This window comes from Rattus norvegicus, chromosome 1, assembly GCF_036323735.1.
Source record: "Rattus norvegicus strain BN/NHsdMcwi chromosome 1, GRCr8, whole genome shotgun sequence".
In the NCBI taxonomy this organism is placed as follows: domain Eukaryota; kingdom Metazoa; phylum Chordata; class Mammalia; order Rodentia; family Muridae; genus Rattus; species Rattus norvegicus.
In genome coordinates, this window is record NC_086019.1 from 208,756,525 (window position 1) to 208,774,762 (window position 18,238).

The window sequence follows — 18,238 nt, forward strand, 5'->3', positions numbered from 1 at the left end:
ATGTCTTTTGAGGTGAGGTGTCCCCTCCTCAGTGGCCCTCCCGTCCTCTGCTCTTGATGTTGTCTGACTGTGGGAAGCTCACAGACAACAACTCCGCCCTGTGGCGTCCAGTCTTCTCCAGTGGGTATCTATTTTCAGCCCTGCAGCAAGCAGCTGGGACGCTTGTCTCTCCGCCTTTGTTCTGCTCCTCCTGCTTCCCAGCTCTGTAATTATGGGAGATGTTTATTCATTCACTAAGGGCCTGCCTGTGATTCTTAATTTTGTGATGCCCCTCTCTATTACCAAGCACATAAATCCTGTTCTGTATGGGAATCCAACATCATCAGCCCTACTGTGCTACCTGCCATCCTGGTTTGGGCCTCCGGGAAGAGCCTCTATGAATGGTAGGAGCATTACTGGATCCCACTCTTGTCCACGGTTGCCAAGACAACATCACCCACCAAAAAACCCATCACAGTTCTGCTGAGGTCACCCAAGGAGACCAGAGCCAGAGCCAGCCAGTAGATAGCACCTTCTAAGCTGGTGGCTTGCTGCCCATCTGGGGAAGATCCAGGAGCAGGAGAGGAATGGCTGCCTGACATCACCAGGGTTATGGTCCATCTTCTGCTGGAAGGATGACCTCTGGCTCTGGCATTGTTATTGGAGCTCTTAGGGTTGGAACCTGGACTCTTTTTAATGGTCTGAACATTAAACCAGGCTTGGTACCTCATCCTCAGTCGGCCAATTAAAGAGACAGCTAATAGTGTAAAGCAGCAAGAGGAGTCATTTGATATGGCCACATTAGTAAGGGGGACAAAGAGGTGAAGTGACTCCCTAGTCTGTCTTCAGGGTCTGAGGCTCAGGCTTCAACAGAGGGCAGGAGGCATGCAGAGCTGAGAGTCCTGGTCAGGGTGTGGTCCTTCCCACCACTGACCTATCACTGTCTCAGCTCCAGTCTCTCCTGCAAGGTGCTCTGACAAGTTCTCAGACCTGTGTGAGGTCTCTGGGAGAAGATCTCCCGCTCTGTGTTAGAGCTTCAGCCTTTCCTTCTCCCAGTGTGAGACTCCTGGGGCAATCCAGTGCCTTGAGGGTCCACTGTTTCCATGTTCTGATGGGTAAAATGAAGGGCACATGCATCTCTCCATAATATTATATTATGTATTATCTATAATATCTTATTTTTAAAGAGAAAACTTACTTACTAAATGGCTAATTAATTCTTCCTGGAGAGCGATTTGCACTAGCCATAAGCACATTCAGGCCCTTTGGCCTGAGGCTTCCTTCTTCGAGAAGAAAGAGCTCAGAGAAGCAAGCGCCACAGGCACAAAGATGTCTGGGCCACGCTACTGATCAAGCAAAGAGTCCAATTGCATCTCACCCAGCTCTGAAGAACCTGGCCTGAAAAGGACAGTGAGACGCCTCTAGGGACATTATATAATGTCACACGGGACAGCACAGAGCAGTGGCACGGGGCCGAAAGCTGTGAGGGAAGGAAAGGCGGACTTCAAGGTCTGTCCCTCTGCAGAAGCTGGAGTTGTCCCCTGCTGCACGTGGGGCCATGTCAGCTGTAGAAGCTCACACAGCACTTTATTCACTCCTGGGTAATACCAGAAGGATCAAGTTCAGGGGTAGGAAATGTCATTTCCCTCCCCCACTCTCCTGGGACAAATGTGTGGCCACATCAGGTAGCAGCGAGCAGAGAGAGTACACTTCCTGGATTGTGCTGCTGACCCAGATAGAAAAATGGAGCGCTCCTTGGGTGTTGGTAAAAGTAGACTATAAAGGGATGGGACCGATGTGGTAGAGGCCCCATCAGCCAGAACAGAGGGGCTGGCAGGAGGACTGGCTACAGACAGGCGAGGTGTTCGGGCTTGAAGCTTGCACCCCATAGGGACCTGTGCTATTAGTGCAGAAGCATTGGATTCTTCTATCTTCAAGATGAAGTAAATGGGATGAGGTCATCTACCCAAGGTGGGCTTGAAGACCCCAAAATAGCTCATGAAGAGGAAGCCCAACTTCCGGCTTCAGCGCTTAGTCCAGGACCAGAGTTTCACCTTAGAGTCGATGGACCACACCCCCTATAGGATCATGTGTGCACTCCTCACTCTGAGTGGGCTGTTAGAAAAGCGCTTAGCTGGGGCTTCAGTGGCACATGTCCACCATTCCAGATCCCAGAAGCCCAAGATGGAGGCTTGCAGGACTAGCTCTTCCTGAGGCCTCTTCCCTTTGCTCATAGTGTTTACTCCCCATGTCCTCTGTGTGCTCCTATCCTGACCTCCTCTTCATATAAGGACCTCACTATATGTGACAAGGGCTCACGTTAGTGACCCATTCTAACCTCATCACATCAGTAAAGGATCTTGTTCCAAAGGTCGAAACCAGAGATCAAAAAATAAGAATTTGGAGGCGTTGCTAATTCTGTGTATAACATCACTCCTTCTACATACCTTCCCTAGACCACCAGGAGCTTGCTTTGCTTCCTCTGAGGGCCTCTCCAGCACCCATGAAATGTCACCTTCAACCCTACCAGCAAATCACCACTTGAATGTCCCATGTGTGTGCCTCATTGCCTGAGAACCTGAGGTTCTGGCCCTGCTCAGAGCATAGACTGGTAATCTACAACTTGTTAGATCCAGTCCTCCATGGTCAACACCTGCTGGGGCAGGCAATATGAGAGGATCATGGAATGGACATCTCATCAGGATTCCAAAGTGATACTAGGAGAAGTGGCAGAGGTCACATTAGCCCAGCCACTTTCTAAAACCCTCAATGGAGGGCAGAATGCAGCTGAGGAGACAAAAAGGTGCCTCCTGCCTGCCCACATCTCCAATTACTGCCAGAGGGAGACAGGAAAACTGCAGCCTCCACCTCTGTTATTTCCATGCAAAGATACCCTTCCCACCTCATCCTACCCTGTGCAAGTGAGCAGGACCCCATGCCATGGCTGTCCCACTCAGACCCCATCAAAGCGACCTGGCCTAGATCCAGTGTCAATGCATCAGTGAGTCTAGGACAACCTTCGAAGATGGCCCATGGAGCACACCCTCGTAGACTGTTTTCAGAGTGTCCCTGAGTGGCACACATCTTCCTTGTAACAACTGCCTGTGGGATGCTTCTGTCTGGCTGCAGGCCTTCCTTCTGCACTCTCCCTGGAGGGCTGGTGGGGAATGTTTGTAGCTGAAAGGAGAGCTTTGGGTAAGATCACGTGGAAGACACCCTCTCCTGACTGTTGGATCTTGCTGGCTGCCTCTCTCCCAGGGTTCCCTTTGGTGTTAAGGATGTCTTAGCTTATTCCCCTAACTGAATGGAGGAGCCGGATTCTGTAAAACTCAAGTTATATGCTCTGCATATAGGATCCAATTAGCTGGTTGGGAAGAGACGCCCATACCCCACCAAGGAATGTGAGCGAGCTCCTGACACAGCTCTACAAACCCACCACTTTGCCCAGTTCTCCCTGCTTCCTAAAGCCAGAAGGGACTTTAGAGAGCATGTCGCTTAAGTCTCATTTACCCATGAAGATGCAGGGACCCACAGGGAATAAGTTCCTTGGTTCAAGAACATAGATAATCCTTGTCACACGACAAACCTGGATAGGCCTCCTGCAAGACCTCCTCAGTAACTGTCTTGGTCTTGAGCCTCCAGGCCTTCTCTAGGGCCCTTCTAAGGGATATTTTAGCCCCTGTTTGAGCAAGGGCTTCCACACAGTAGTAGGTGTATCAGGAGCACACACGAATGTCTGTCAACTTGCCTGGAAACCATAAGGCGTGTACCCAACAGTCTCTCTATGCAATGGTTGGGATATTTCTTGGTTTATCATATACCATAGTGATAGAAGTGACTCCAACTCTATTGTGGAAGCCATGGCAGGGAGTGAGTCTGGGACAAACATTTTCATGATAAAATCTATCCCCAGTTCATGGCAAGGGCTCACAGCATCATCTAGTGTGGGTTCATGAGCCATGCGGACATGTGCCCTCCCTGCCTTCAGTCTCTGACTGTATATGACTGTATATGCTGGTCATCAGTCCTCCCAGTATTCCCTGTTCCTCCCTGGGCTTCAAGGCTTTCCCGATGCCAATTGCATCTAATATTAACCAGACCACAAGTATAGCCCTGGAATTGATTTGCTTCAAGGTTGAATCAGTCACGGTGCCTTTTTAGTTCACAAAATACAACTGTGTATTTGGATCCAGTGAGAAGTTGATTTGAGTCCCAGATTCAGTTCCCAGCAACCTCAAGAGCATTTCATGTTCCGGTGTCTCTGTGCTCTTTTAGCTCAGGCTAGCCTCAAACTCTTTGTATGGCTGGTTATGACCTTGAACTCTTGATCTTCCTGCCTCCACCTCCCAAGAGCTGTAATTATGGGCATGTGCCACTACACCTGGTTTATACTGTACTGGGCATGGAAACTGGGGCTTTGTGCATGCTAGGCCAGCACTTTACCAACTGAGCTATACTCCCTGCCCTACTTTTTATCAGCTTCGATTGACAGACACAGTAAATGGCAAACTCTGCTTTCCATTAGCCTTCACCTCTGGTCTCCCAGGGCTGTTGGATAGGAGAGAACTGGATTTGTTTATTGCAGTAAAATCCCCTATGTGGCTGTGCTCCTTCCTAGTGGTGTAGGAAACCTCATGACAAGTGCAGAGGTCCTGGGAAGGCTGTTTCCCCTCCTGCCTCTGTGGTTGGAGGCCAAGTTGCTCATGTCAGATAACCCTCCTGCTAGAAAAGTGATGAAGTGTGTATAAATGCCACTCCTGAGTGGCCCAAAGCAGATACAAATAGATGTTCTGGGCTCTGAGGGAAGGGAAGCCCCAGGGAAAGTCCTAACAGATAGTGGGATCTCACTGGCTAGATGATTCCATTTGGACATTGGGGTCAGAGCTGTCTAGATGGATAGAAGTAGAAGAGGGATGTTTTTATAAAGAGGAGCATCTGCAAAATCCACACCCAAATCTTTCTCAAATCCCTGAGACGCTCCTGAGCTGCCATGTGTGTGCAGGGGAAGAACTGAAGGATCCAATGGAAACAGGAACTTAAGCTTGGAGAGTCCAGGGGAGATTCAGGGGTTTCCATTGTAGAGGCAGTGGTGGAGAGGTGAGGCCTGCCTTGGTGGAACTTAGCAAGCACCTTGGCTGTCTACAGGTTTCCTGGAAGGGAGATTAGAGTCATAACTCATTCATTCTAAGACCAAAGCAGTAACAATCCCTCCAAAAGAGCCCTGTAACTGGCTTCATTTTCATATTCTGCCAGCGATTTTATTTAATGCTAGAAAACTCAACACTCTTAGATAACAGGGACAGTTTGTGCAGCATCTGAATTGGAAGCCAGCAGATACACAAAGAAGGAGAGCATTTTGCCATGCGTGAGCATTCGTTTTGATCATCAGCGTGAACAGAATCATCCAGGAGACACCCCCCCCCCCCGTGTGTCTGGGAAGGTTTTTTTTTTTTTCAGAGAGGTTTAACTGAGGAGTGAAGACCCACTCTCAGTGTGGCTGCAGTCCAAAAGTCAATGAAAAAGGGAGAAAGTGAGCTGAGCACCAGTGTTCATCTCTCTCTGCTTCCTGATTGTGGGTGGGATGTGAGTGCCTGCTTCATGCTCCTGCTGCCATGCCTTCCCTGCCATGATGGACTGCACCTTAACCCAGGGAGCCCAGATAAGCGCTACCCCCATATTGCTTCTCTTAGGCCCCTATACCTGCTTTCAAGCTCTTGCTATGCCAGCAGTGGGTTTACCAGAACAAGAATGACTACAGATGCCAGAAGATGCAGGAAAGAGTATTTACGGTGTGAGGAATTCTAGAAACAGTTGAAGTAAAGCCCAGGGTGAAGCGGGTAGAACCTTCATTTTTATCTACTTGTTTATTGGATGAGCATTTGAAGGCATCTTTAAAGGGAGCTGGGCTCTGGACTGTAAGGAAACAGTGAATAAGACAGATCTTTTGCTCAGGAAGAAGTGTAGTATGAATTCTTAAATAATAGGACTTCAGTTTCTGATCTATGCAATGAAGAAAAATAATGAATGGCTAGAACATGATATAAGACTGTTTCTGGAGTATCTCATCTGTGTTGCTCCCATGATGCCAGGAGCAAGTTAACTTTATTTAAAAAATGAGGGTTATTTAGTTGGCAATTCAAAAGGTTGGAAAACCACACAGCATAGAAGTAGAGGGAGAGAGAATCTCTCCTGTGTCTCATTTTTGAAGACCACGAATCATGAATCTCCTCATCTGTGGGCTCACCTAACCCTAACCTTCTCCAGTATCCCTATCTACTCTCACACGACACATGAAGCACTAGGGGCTTCAGCACACAAACTGGGAGATGTTAGCCTCCAGTATGGGGCCTGGTTGCCCTGGTTATGCTTGATGGTCTCAGCTGCTGTGTATGGAGCCACAGTGGTTATCATTCAGCCACTGTGGTCCCTCCGCATGGCCCTGGCTCCTGCCATCCACCTTTATTCTCCAGGATGTGGCGAGGCGCTATGTGGAGGAAGTGGTGGCCGTGTAGGTCAGGGCAGCTCTAAAGGCAGAGTCCTCTCTAGAGCTCCCACAGTCCAGCCAGATCAGTGATGGACGGGAAGGGCTGATTCTCCACAATATCTGAGAGCTGGGCTTGTATGTCCACTATGGAGAAGCAGCCAAGCCATGTGAGGATCAGCTCTCTACCACGCATGCAGCCTAGACAGGACGCAGGCCTGGGTATATGTTGGCCATGCAGAGGAATACCTGCCTGAGTCTCTGGAGTCCCTGTGTTAGCTCATAAGGCTTCCTGCCAAGAAGGGTGGTAGCAGGCAGCCCATGCCACATGCTTGTGATGGGAAGATGCTAAGCTGCATACTTGGGGTGGGCTTAGCGCATGCTCCCGTCTCCAGAAAGGCTGAGAGTGAGCGCACTCTCTGGGTCTTACAGCCCTTCCTAGGCTCTCTGTCCCTCAGGATGTTCAGGGACCTTATGAGGCAGGCCGCTCGTCTTTAGATGAGGAAGCTGTATCTTGAATCCCACTTTTAGCCACTCATTGACCTAGGATGCTTATCTGCTAGCTCCAGCTTAAATTTCATGAATTCCTAGGAGCTGGACCAAAGGACCCATCAGGGCTGGAGGCTGGGGAAGGGGGAGGGAGGATGCTGCATGGACTTGGCTCCCAGGCCGAGGACTGTACTCTGCTAATCAGCACTGCTGGTAATTGGCTTACTCCCTGCAGACGGCTATCTTTGTCTCTCAGAACCCTACAGGGGACCTTCGGGCGTCCTTCCATCTTGGGGGAAGGGTTTCTGTAGGAAGGCAGGACTCTAGGGCTCTCTTGGGGGAGCTGAACAGGTGGGATCTTCAGGTCCAGGTAGAAGCCAAAAACATGACCCATGCCCTTCTGTCCACCAGAAGATTCCAGGGTTCAGAGACAGGCCTATGTGGGACAAGACTAGGCCTGATACAAAGGTGCTGGCTGAGTCTAAGAGGAACTAGAGGTGATGTTTGAGTTCAGAATGGGATCAGGACATGGGTTTTATCAGCCTTAGGGGCTGAGTATAGAGCAGCCAGTCCTGAGCAGGCAGGGCAAGGTGGGCCTGGCTGATGGGGCAGCATCTGACACCTGGGATCTTTCCAGAATGCATTCCAGTCTCTCTTACCTCTCTCAGGCTCCTGAGCCCCTGCTGTGGTCCTGGACACATAACCCAGTGCAGTACCAAGGCTACTGGCCAGAGGCTCTTACCCAGTTCCTACTCCACCCCTCAGCATCTGTCAGTCCAGTCAGCCCAGGGCAGTTCTGACGCCTGCTCCTCGGCAGTGCCACTCACCCTGGGCGCCACACACCTTCCAAAAGTTGAGCCTCTCAGTGGCTCCTGCCAGGAATGGTGCAGACGCCACAGTCGCAGACACCCACATCTTTGTGCAAAGCTAACCCCATGGTACTGCCGAGACGCCTTTTAATATCTGGCCTTATTTATATGGGTAGTGACTCATTCACCAATTACTGTGAGATGGAGATATTTTGCCTACTAATATTTAAATTGCAGTTATCTGAAGCTACTGGGGAAGGAAGTGAGGTCTGCTGGTTTGAGTTTGGTGGGAATGGGCTCAAAGAATAGGGCTCTGGCCTCTACCTGCCCAGTTGCATCTGCCTCTGCCCCCTGCTCCAGTCAGACCCTGCTGGCCAAGGGCCCTGGGATGCTTTGTATACTTCCTTTCTGACATTTGTTGGCGATTGGGGTCTGGTAGGCCACCGAAATCCTCCAGAGCTTTTCTTTTTTCCTTTCTGCTCCCCATGGACCTCTGTTAGACCAGGGACAGAGTAGCCTCTGTCAGTGTTGAAAGCAGCTCAAGTACTCCCCTGCCTCTGTAGCTCTGTCTCTCTCTACCTTGTCCTCCTCCCCTGAAATAAGGGCCAGTGGAGTAGAACCCCAGGAAGCTTAGGTGGGAAAATAAGGGCCGCCTCAGGTCATCGAGGTGTGCTATGCCACAAAGCCTGGGAAGTTTGACTAGCTGTTTTCAGAATCTCCCATTTTCTTTTCTTCCACTGAGGTGGTACCACATTGGGTGGGGGTGGGGATGGAGGCTTTGTGCCTTGAAGACTCTAGCCACAGTTGAAGGGAAGCGTGGAGCCTCATATACATACCCAGCATGCCCTCAGCACCCACCCTCAGCAAGGCTATCCTCAGAACATAGCCTTGTACTGGCTGAGGCAGGCCTCTTGTCTAGGAGTGGCTCCTGGGTCGCCAGGGGTCTGATGTGGACTGCCACATATGCAGTGACTGAGGGAGCACCATCCTGCTCCTAGGTGAGTGCCTAGTTAAACTGCCCCCTGCCATTTACATGTGCGGTTCTGCTTCTCTTTCTGCTGCTGCCTCACAGGGTACTCCCCTACATCAGAATGCTCCTCACTCGGCCAGTCAGATGGGTGAGTCCAAGTGACATTAGAAGCTAAGGACAGGCTCTAGCTTTTGCCCAGCAAAATAAGGCTGCAGGGAACCCTGAAGACACCAAAAGGATTCTGGGAACTGACAATCCTGTCCGAGCCCTCTTGCATAGGCCTTCCCAGGTCCCCAGACAACTGCTTGGCGTGGCATGCCTCAGCATAAGCCCTTGATAGGGGTTGGGGCAGCCCTGGGTAGAGGCAGGGCCGTGCAAGGGGCTGGCTGTTGCCTCGCGTCACTTAAATAGGACTGGAGACAGACCAGCTGCTGTGCCTGGAACCCAGTGAGTGGGGACTGGATCCTTTACTCACTCATTTAGGATCCAGCATGTTGGGAATTTCCAGCTCCCAGTTTTCAGGGGGAAAGAGGAAACACTGGCATCTTCAGGCAACATGAAAAGCCCAAAGGGCTGACTGCTGCACTGGGAATCCTGATAGACAGTGTCTCCAATGACAAGATCAGCCAGGGAGGTGTCTTGGAGGAGGTAACACCCCGGGAGAAAACAGAGGCATTTGGACAGGCTAAGGAGGGTGTGTGTCTTTCAGTGTCGGTAGGGGATTGTCCACCACCTTTCCTCCTGATGACTTGTAGATTGGTTTGGTTGGGGTCTTCTTGGTGTTGTGAAACAGGGTGTCCCGTGGCACAGTCCAGCCTCAAACTTGCTGTGTGGTTGGGGATCTTAAAATCATGATCCACCTGCCTTCATCTCCGAGTGCTGGGACTGAAGGTGTAAATCATATCAACTGTGCCTGGTTTATGCTGTGCCGAGGACTGAGCCTAGGTCTTTGTGCGTGCTAAGCAAACACTGTGTGAACTGAGCCATATCCCTAGATTCCATTACACATGTTCTAATGACACATATTCCTCAGCCAGTGCTGACAGTACTGTTGCAAATAGAAACACTTGAACTCTTGCCACCTCTCATGAGGCAGCTCCAGGGACATCCTTTTATACAGAAACAGAAGCGCAAAGAGGAGTGGTGGCTTTTCTGGGGTCACAGAGCCTCACTCCCCATTGGGTAGTTCTTCTCCAGAGTGCTGTGTGTGGGAACACTTTGTTTTGCCCTCAACACATGAACTCAGGTAACCCCACAGCCAGTACTAGGGATTGCCAAGTTCCTCCTGTTCTGCTGGTGGGGAAACTGAGGGAAAAGGACTGCCTGCACAGCTAGCCCATGGCTGCAGACAGCAGTGCCCCAGCCCACACTGTCCACCTCCCACACGCACACCCCCACAGGCTGAAACCACAGCAAGGGGAGACACGCTTGTCATCAGCAGTGAGCACTTCCGAGTCTCGCCACGTGCTGGTAGCACCTGCCACATCCTCCCTGCCAGGACTTGAGAGCCTCAAAATGTTCTGATGCACAGAGAGCCTTTTTTTGTACAAGAAGTAAAATTATTTTCAGCCTGTTGTCAGGCAGCTGTCAAAAGACATGGAAATGAAGGGCTTAGTGAGTCTCTGAGAGGAAGTCCCACGGCCAGGGTGGGTGTAGGGACACAGGCTGTTGGCCATGCAAGTTGTAGAATGGAGAGAAAATGGTGGAGCGGGGCTCATTTCAGGTTCACTCCCTTTCTGGAGACTGATTCCAGGGGTCATGATCTGATTTTTTTTTCCAAGCGTGCATGGACATTGAGTGGTCCCCAACACTCATGGTGCTCTGCTCCCTGCAGGGCTGGAGTTCAGGTAGCCTGCTGCATGGTTAGGTGTCTAGACTGTGCTCTCTGCCATCTGAACATGAACTGTCCCTGTCCTGTCTCCAGAGTAAAATCAGGTTGGTGGGAGGAAAGCTTGTGGATGTGGGAGTGAGCACCCAGGAGGATGAGGCAGGAGGATGGTAAGTTCCAGGCCAGGCTTAGCTTTGTAGTGAGACCCTCCCTCTAAGAGCAAAAGAGAAAAAGGAAATGAGAAAGTTGGCGTTGACGGCTTTTGGACCCTGGTGTCTTCACACACATAATATTGCGGCAGGGTGCCCTGGCACCTCCAGAACCTAGGTACCTTACACAGCCTCTGCAGATCTCCAGAGAGTTCTGTGGATGCTCTCAGGGAACCCAGAATGGGACTGCCCCCAGAACATTCCAGAATCCCAAACCCTCTCATGAGAAAGCACTGTGAATAAAGGATCTCTAGCAGTCTTAAAGAGAAACAGCTTTTGGTTTTATCTCTCCTTTAATTTTAATTTTTAATTCCCGCTCTATAGTTTCTGGTGTCCTTAAAGATGCTACCAGTATTTCTCAGGGATCTGCGGGCTCTCTGCCAGCCTAAGTCAACACCATCCCAACTTTTCAGAGAAGCCAGAGTTGGCAATAGGGATCTGGGTCTCCATGGTCACCAGGGTGGAAGACTCCAGGGGATGGTGTAGACAGGTCTGTGCTAGGAGAGGAGGAGTTGAGCTCACTGTCTGTTGACAGACCTGTGAGCCAAAACCACAGCTGCTTGCATGGAACCGTTCTTCACACACGACTGATGCTCTGCCAGCCATGCATGCTGGGAGGCCACAGGCTGCAGTGACATTATAAGATAAGAGATAAAATAAACACCTCTGGCTTTGTTGTCTGCAGCCAGGAGGAGAGATTCATTGGTGGGAGGTGGGGTACAGAACTAACATCTCCTTGGGGTAGGGTGCCATGACCTACCCTTGACAACAAGAATCTCCTCGTGCTGGTAGAGACTCCGTTGTTGCTGGGGGTATTCATGGATAGCGTGAGAGCGGGTTGTATCAGAAGCGGCCCAGTCCCCAGCAGGAATTCTTAGGGTACAGCATGAGGCACCCCCACCTCTCCATAGTGGAGCCTATCCCAGGTGTACAGAATTCTGACCACCCGGGTCACCACAAATGCTCACACAGTCTCTAACCCACCTGCCCACAGTCCTGCCTGCCACAGCCACTCCACAGGGTCGCCCCAGCTCTAAGCTCTCAGCCTTGTCAAAGGAGCTTCGCTTAGCAGTGGACAGTGCAAACTCACAACTGAGTTTTAATCTGAGAATCAAGTGACTGTAATTAACAACCCAGCCCTGCAGGGGACCTCGATGACAACCCCTCTGCACTCCCCCACCACCCAGGTTGAGGGAACAGCACAGAAGGAAGAAAGGAAAGAACGCAAATCTGGAGGATATGCGGAGCCTTGTGACATGCCATCTTGGGGACATGACCCTGCCGTTGCTCCCATGAACCTACAGCACCGAGGTCACCTGTATAAGACCTATGCAACGCCAAGCCAGCCAGAATTCCAGGATGGATGGGAAGGAGCTCGTGAATGGCCCCTCCCCTCCCAGCTGAGGGTCTGTTGGCAGTGAATGGCTGCTGGGGGAGGGTAGGTCCCATGTTCCAGTGGATGACTCCACACCCCTGTGTATACAGGCAACACTAATTGCACTCCGTGAGCTTTAACAAGGGAAAGCAGGACTTGGAATTTGGGTGTGAATTTGGGTGCCTAAGAGGAGGTGGAGGGGCCCCTGGGATGAATATGACCAAAATACATTGTACACATGTTTAAACGGAAAAATCTAAAAGTGTCTGAAGAGAGCGTCCTCAGGAGTGGGACTATACTGTGGAGGTCTCTGTCTTATCATCTAGCATCTTCTAGTCATAGCCTGGCTGGTTTGCACAGTCCGATGAGACACTGGATTTTGGGGTTGGGTCTAGTTGGCACTGAGGAAACTGGGTGGAGACACGGTTCTGCTTGGGGCTATTCCCTTCTCAGTGGACAGCTCAGGGTTCTGCACACTTCCACAGCAGTTGCTACTTGTGAGCACGTGCATCCAAAGGAGCAGCTACCTCGTATATGGCTGGTGGTGATGGCAGCTGGGGGCTTTGTATCTGGGCCATGTGACACTGCGGCCTTGCTGGAGTTTGGGGTTCTGCTCTAGGGAAGATAGGACAGGGGACCTGCTTGATCCTCACTCTTTTGACGTATCTGAGGTCAGAGGCCCAGTGTGGAAAAGAAGGTTCTGTCATGCGCCGTCATCTCCTTTCATTCAGAAAAGGTATGGGGTATCACACACACCCCCTGGGAAGAGGCCTCCTCCCACAACCTCCAAGAAAGGTCAGTGTCAGATGTAGGATCTTCTGGTGGGAAGGGTGCCTGTGGCACGAAGCCTAGCTTGTAGCTTTACACCCAGTTGTGGGCCCACATTCTCTGCTCACACAGTGGCCAGGGAGACGCCAGAGCAGTGGGTGGCAGGGAAACTAGGCTCGGGTATAGGTTTGTGCTTTCTGGAAGCTATTGATCCCCGACAGATGGAGCAAAAGCACTGAGCAGCACTGGTGTCTCAGAGTATCCAGAGTTCTGGAAAGTCCTCCAAGCTCACGTGGTTGTGGGCATGACTGGTGGGGTCCCTGGCCTCTGGACTAGGGCTTCCTGTATTCGTGGACACTGGTGTCACCATCCCAATAAGGCCTCCAGCCAAGCACTTCATGATCTAGAAACCTCCATGTTGAAGTCTACCCAGGAAAGGTATTTCTAGTTCATCCCTAAAAGATGGATCCTTGTGGGTGATGCCACAGGCAGAGGTCCTCCTGAAATCGGCTCAACCTTGCCAAGAATTGTCCAAAGGACCACAGCGGCCACACGCGTGATGCGGCAGCGAGCGTTAGACAGCCGCTCTGTCTTGAAGCCAGCCGTTTTGATGCCACCGGCTGTGACACTACAGGGGAGGATGTCACACGGGCGGTTTTGACATTGCTGACGAACCGTGTGGGCCCAATGGAGATGATGTTTAAATGCTCAGCCGACACGAAGCTCACACACAGACACACATAGTGAATCAGGCACAGTCTTTTTCCTCCCAGACAACGCCTGGCACAGCATCGACCATTCTGAGCGTGCCTGGGATCCCAAGTGTGCTGAGGAAGGAAGGTGCCGCTGCTTGGGCATGCCAGCCTCCTCTTCCTTACGCCGCCATCTTTGTTGACATAAACTGTGTCGACCATATGGAATTGAATTCAGTGTTCCAGTTGCTTTTTCCTGTCTCTTCTTTTTCCTTTTTCTCCCTCCCCCCGCCACCCCGGGTTTCAGAAGCTGTTCTCTTGGCAACCGCAGAAGCGCACTCTTAATGACTGCCCCTGTGGTAGATGCCCATGCAGAGCCTGACCCTTGCACCCCTCCTCCTCTGGAAGCACCATCAGCCTTGTGTTGGAATCTGTCCCTCCCACTACAGGGCACAGCAATGAGCGCCCCACCACCCACACTCCACACTCTCTTTGTCTGCTGTACAGACAGAACTTTCTCAAGGTGATGTTTGGGGAGAACTTCCCTTGCCTGACTTCTGTTGGGGTGTGAATGCCAGAGACACATGGAGAAACAGCTCTGAAGGGCCCATATTTGTGGGCTGCCCTGTATTCGGGTGCTTTACCTCTGACTACTTTTCCAGTTATTATTTCCCATTCCCCTCACAAAGCGAATGTAAGCGGCAGGGGGGCGGAGTCCTGCTTTCCCAGGGTCATTATCAGGATGGGGAGGGCCAGAGAAGTAATGCCACTTGCGTCTGATTCTTTCAAAGGGAAATAGGTCACTGTCAGAATTCCTGAATCCTGGCTTGCCTACCGGCGTGTCAGAGATCTTCTGGTGACTTGTCTGAAACACGGATATTTCTCCCTTGACTTTCTTACCACATCTGCTAGCTGACAAATAGACTTGGCTTCTTCTTTAAAAAAAATGTAAAAAAAAAAAATAGAAAAAGCACAGTACTTTATATTTAGCCACAGGCGCACGGAGCGCCCAGCAGCAGCCGAGTTTCCTTGGATAACTGGGGCTCCGGCTCACAAATGCCTCCCGGTGTCTCCTGGCCGCCAGCTCGCGCGCAATCGCCTGCTCCATGTTAACCCTGCGTGGTGCTGCCTCCCCGATGCCCTGCTTGCTCTCCCAGCAGAGTGGCACTGCTCACATGAGGATCACCGCCAGAGGTAGCCGGTTCTGAGAGCAGCCTCAGTCTGCGCACAGTTGCTTCCCAGCTGACAGACAGAATATGGGGTGGGCTTTGTCACCAGCACACTGGGTCTGGCATGCCCAGCGATGCTCGGGGCTGCAGAGCGCCCAGACGCCTGCCACTGCTCGCCGGGTCCCAGCCGCGCCAGCTCCGAGGGGCCGGGCTGCGCGCCTAGCCTTCCTGCCCGCCGAGAGGGTTATATAATGAGCGGACCGCTGCCAAAGTCACAGGGAAAATGAAGTCTTTGTTAAATGCCTTCACCAAGAAGGAAGGTAAGGAGAAAGCTGTAGGAAGCGTGGGGTGCCTAGTGAGCAGCTGTGGGCTGCTTCTTGGGGGAGAGGGGACTCGGGTGCCTCCTCAAATTGCTGGTTGCGGTTCACTGCTCAAGGAATAATTGCCCCAGCTTTGTGATATGGTTTGGCTCTAGTCAGGTCTGGAAGATGAACACAGATGAAGGTGACTTTGTATTTCAGTGTGTTCCTGAGCCACCAGCCTCTGGCAGAACTGCATTCCAGAGCATCTCATCCAGAGTGCCTATGCCAGGGGACACATTGGGAAACTAGGTCTTGGGGAAAATAAAAGAAGTTTTGGGTTTCGGCTTCCAGTCACCTGGAGGCTGTGAGCACCTGCTAAGGAGGGTCAGGGCGCGTGGCTGGATGCACCCACGGCATCCTCTTCTGGTGCCACTTGCCAGTTCTGCCCGGCTGTCTCTGGGTTTTGAAACCATAGGGTGCATGAAGAATCCCTCTTTTACCATACCTTGTATGATTTTTATTGTGGGGAAAGAAAAAAAAAACTGTATAAATAAATGCATGTAAGACGGCTAAGAAAATATCCACCCACCTAAGAACTTGCAGATTGCCTGAAAGAAGGAAACCGTTGGGTGGCATATTAATCATTTTCAGACAGGAAAGGAGTTATTTTTAACACTTTTCATGAAAAAAAAAAACATCATTTGCGTGTATGGTCCCAGTCAGAGAGTTTTCTCAGATAGCAAGCTTGCTATCTTCCCGACGAAACCAGGTTTCCAAAGAGGTGACTTTAAGGAAATTAGGAAGCGCACTTACTACCCAAGCTCACTGTGAACTAAACACTAGAGACACTTCAGCAGCCTTGAAACTAATTTGATATGAGCCTTGGTCGTTAAGCAAGACGATTTTCATTAACACGTTCACTCTAATGTTACCTGTGTGGGTCCATTTGACTCACTTGGCTGGTCTTTGAGGTGAAATGTGTATAAAATGTCCCGGCTGTTTTGTTCTATGACTCTGCCTGTGCGGCCTCGCCTGTATGAGGACATCCTGCCCACTCCTCCCTTCTGTAGACCCAGGCTCTTTGAGATGGGCATAGAATAAATTCTCTTCTTTTTCTGATGAGGCTTACCAAAATTCGCCATGTGGGATTTCGATTTTTATAACCCACGGACAGCATGAATTGCAGCCTCGGGTTAGAGTGTTAAGTAATGTGTTAAGTAATGCTATCGCCATGATGCTTCTATGGATGTTTCTTTCCTACGGAGTCTATCTTCTCAATGGGCAAGGGCATCAAGTGCTCCCCACATCCACTCACTTTGCTATTAAGGGTATTAATACCTTACGGGTTACACAGTCAGAGGTGTCATCAACTGTACTCTTAGGGATGGGTGGCTCCACAGACGCACAGTTGCAGCGTGCCAGCATGTCCGGGTCTTGGGTACCCTCCATCTGCCTCCCTCCAAGGTGTAGGCACTATTGATCCTCTCATGTCTGCTATCATGTCTGCTAGCCTTTTGCCTTTCCCACCAAGAGAGTTCTCGAGCCCCTGATCTCAGCGAGTGGCAGATAAGATTGACATTGTGAGGGGTCACCTGTCCTTTACAAGGCCGTTTAAATCCCCACCTCTGTAAGTCTCAAGATCACCACAGACTCCCTGGTTGGCTACAATTATAGGCTCTATGGTGAAGACTCCGAGACTTCTTGAGGCCCTGCTCCGGCAGCGTAATCAACAAGGCTTTGTGCCCAGCCAAACACACTTGGTGGCCCGACCTGGCGTGGTTCCTTTGGAGGTGGGCTGCTGGGGCTGTAGGCCTATCTCTTTAAGAGCACAGGCGCTTGGCTTCAGGGAAGACACTACCAGCCTGGGTCTGTCCCTGACCAGCCCCCCGTGAGTCACATGCTGGAGAAACTGGGAGTGAGATCACACAAAGCCAGGAGGTTTGCTGACCATCTTTTCCCACCAAAAGCTTGCAGAGAAAGCAGGGTACATGATACATGCTGCTGCCCACTGGAGAGATGAGGACTTCCTCCATTTATCCACGAGCCGCAAGCCCAGCAGCCTGCCCCCTGTTACACGGCTTCCCCGGTTGGCAGCTAGCTCTGATTCCTAGGCGTGAGGAGAATTGTCCTGGGTCGCAGAGGATCTGAAAGAAGACTGTCAGAACCACCTCGGCATCTCTGTTCCTGTGAACTGTGCAGGGGTTCTGTCCCTACAACATCTGCCAAGGCGACTCTGTCCCCGTGAGCAGTACTGATGCTAGCTCTGTCCCCATGAATTCCTCCAGGACCACCCCTGTCCTTGTGAGATTTGCTAGGGCCACTTCTTGAGTTATGCCTGGGCTATCTTTGTCCCAGTGAATTATTCCAGGGACACCTCTGTTCCTATGAACTGTGCCTAGGCTGCCTTTGCCGCCACGAGTTCCACCAGGGACACCTTTGTCCCTGGGAGCTGTGTTGGACCACTTCTGACCCCATAAGATCTGTCGGAGTTGTTCTGTTCCCATGAACTGTTCATGAAACACCTATTTCTAGCACCGCCCATGTCCTCATCCTTGTGCTGTCCAGAGGATCAGAAAGCCATGGACTTTGATGGAGTAGGAATCTTAGCTTTGTATGAGGTGCCCTCCTCTGACCCTGACCTTGGGCAGTTGTTGCCGTAGGCTGCCCTAAACTGTAGCGTTCTGCTTCTTTTATGTCAGGGTCCTTACCCCGGTCAGTTTCCCCGGAAGCCCTGTTTTTGTTATTAGTTTCATAGGGTCCTGTTTATAGAATGGAGCCCTAGGATTTAGGGGCAGAAGTCTTGTGCAAGGCTTTACTGGGTATCAGTGAAGGGGTAGGGGTGTGCAGTATCTCTGGCCATCGAGATGAAGGTGTCTACTGTAACTGCAGTGTGAATGCCATACCTAGAGGTGCCCAGGCTTGCCTAATCTGAGTCCCCAGATACATTGGGCTCAAGAGTGTGAGGACCCAGCTCTGTCTAGACCTTTCCATGAGACACCCCGTGAAGTAGGGCCACCTGCTGCTGCCACACAGTGCTAGGCTCCACTCGCTGAGAGGAAAAAGAAAAGATTCCGGGGGTGTTGTGACCTCTTCTACCCAAGAGATTGGGGGGCAGAGGAGCCTGGCTTTCCCTGTGACCGAGGCTATAGTCCTGAATGCATAAAAAT

At 51.1% G+C, this 18,238-nt stretch overlaps 1 protein-coding gene across 18 annotated transcripts in view; it reads left to right on the forward strand.

Annotated features, from left to right (window-relative positions):
• Shank2 (SH3 and multiple ankyrin repeat domains 2) overlaps positions 1-18,238 on the forward strand; it is a 445,157-nt gene that overhangs the window by 181,381 nt on the left and 245,538 nt on the right. Inside the window, exon 1 of one of the 18 annotated variants that reach the window (XM_063274697.1) lies at positions 1,200-15,089. In XM_063274697.1, the coding sequence (XP_063130767.1) occupies positions 15,053-15,089 (37 nt within the window). In that variant the 5' untranslated portion in view covers positions 1,200-15,052. 18 annotated transcript variants of the gene reach the window in all.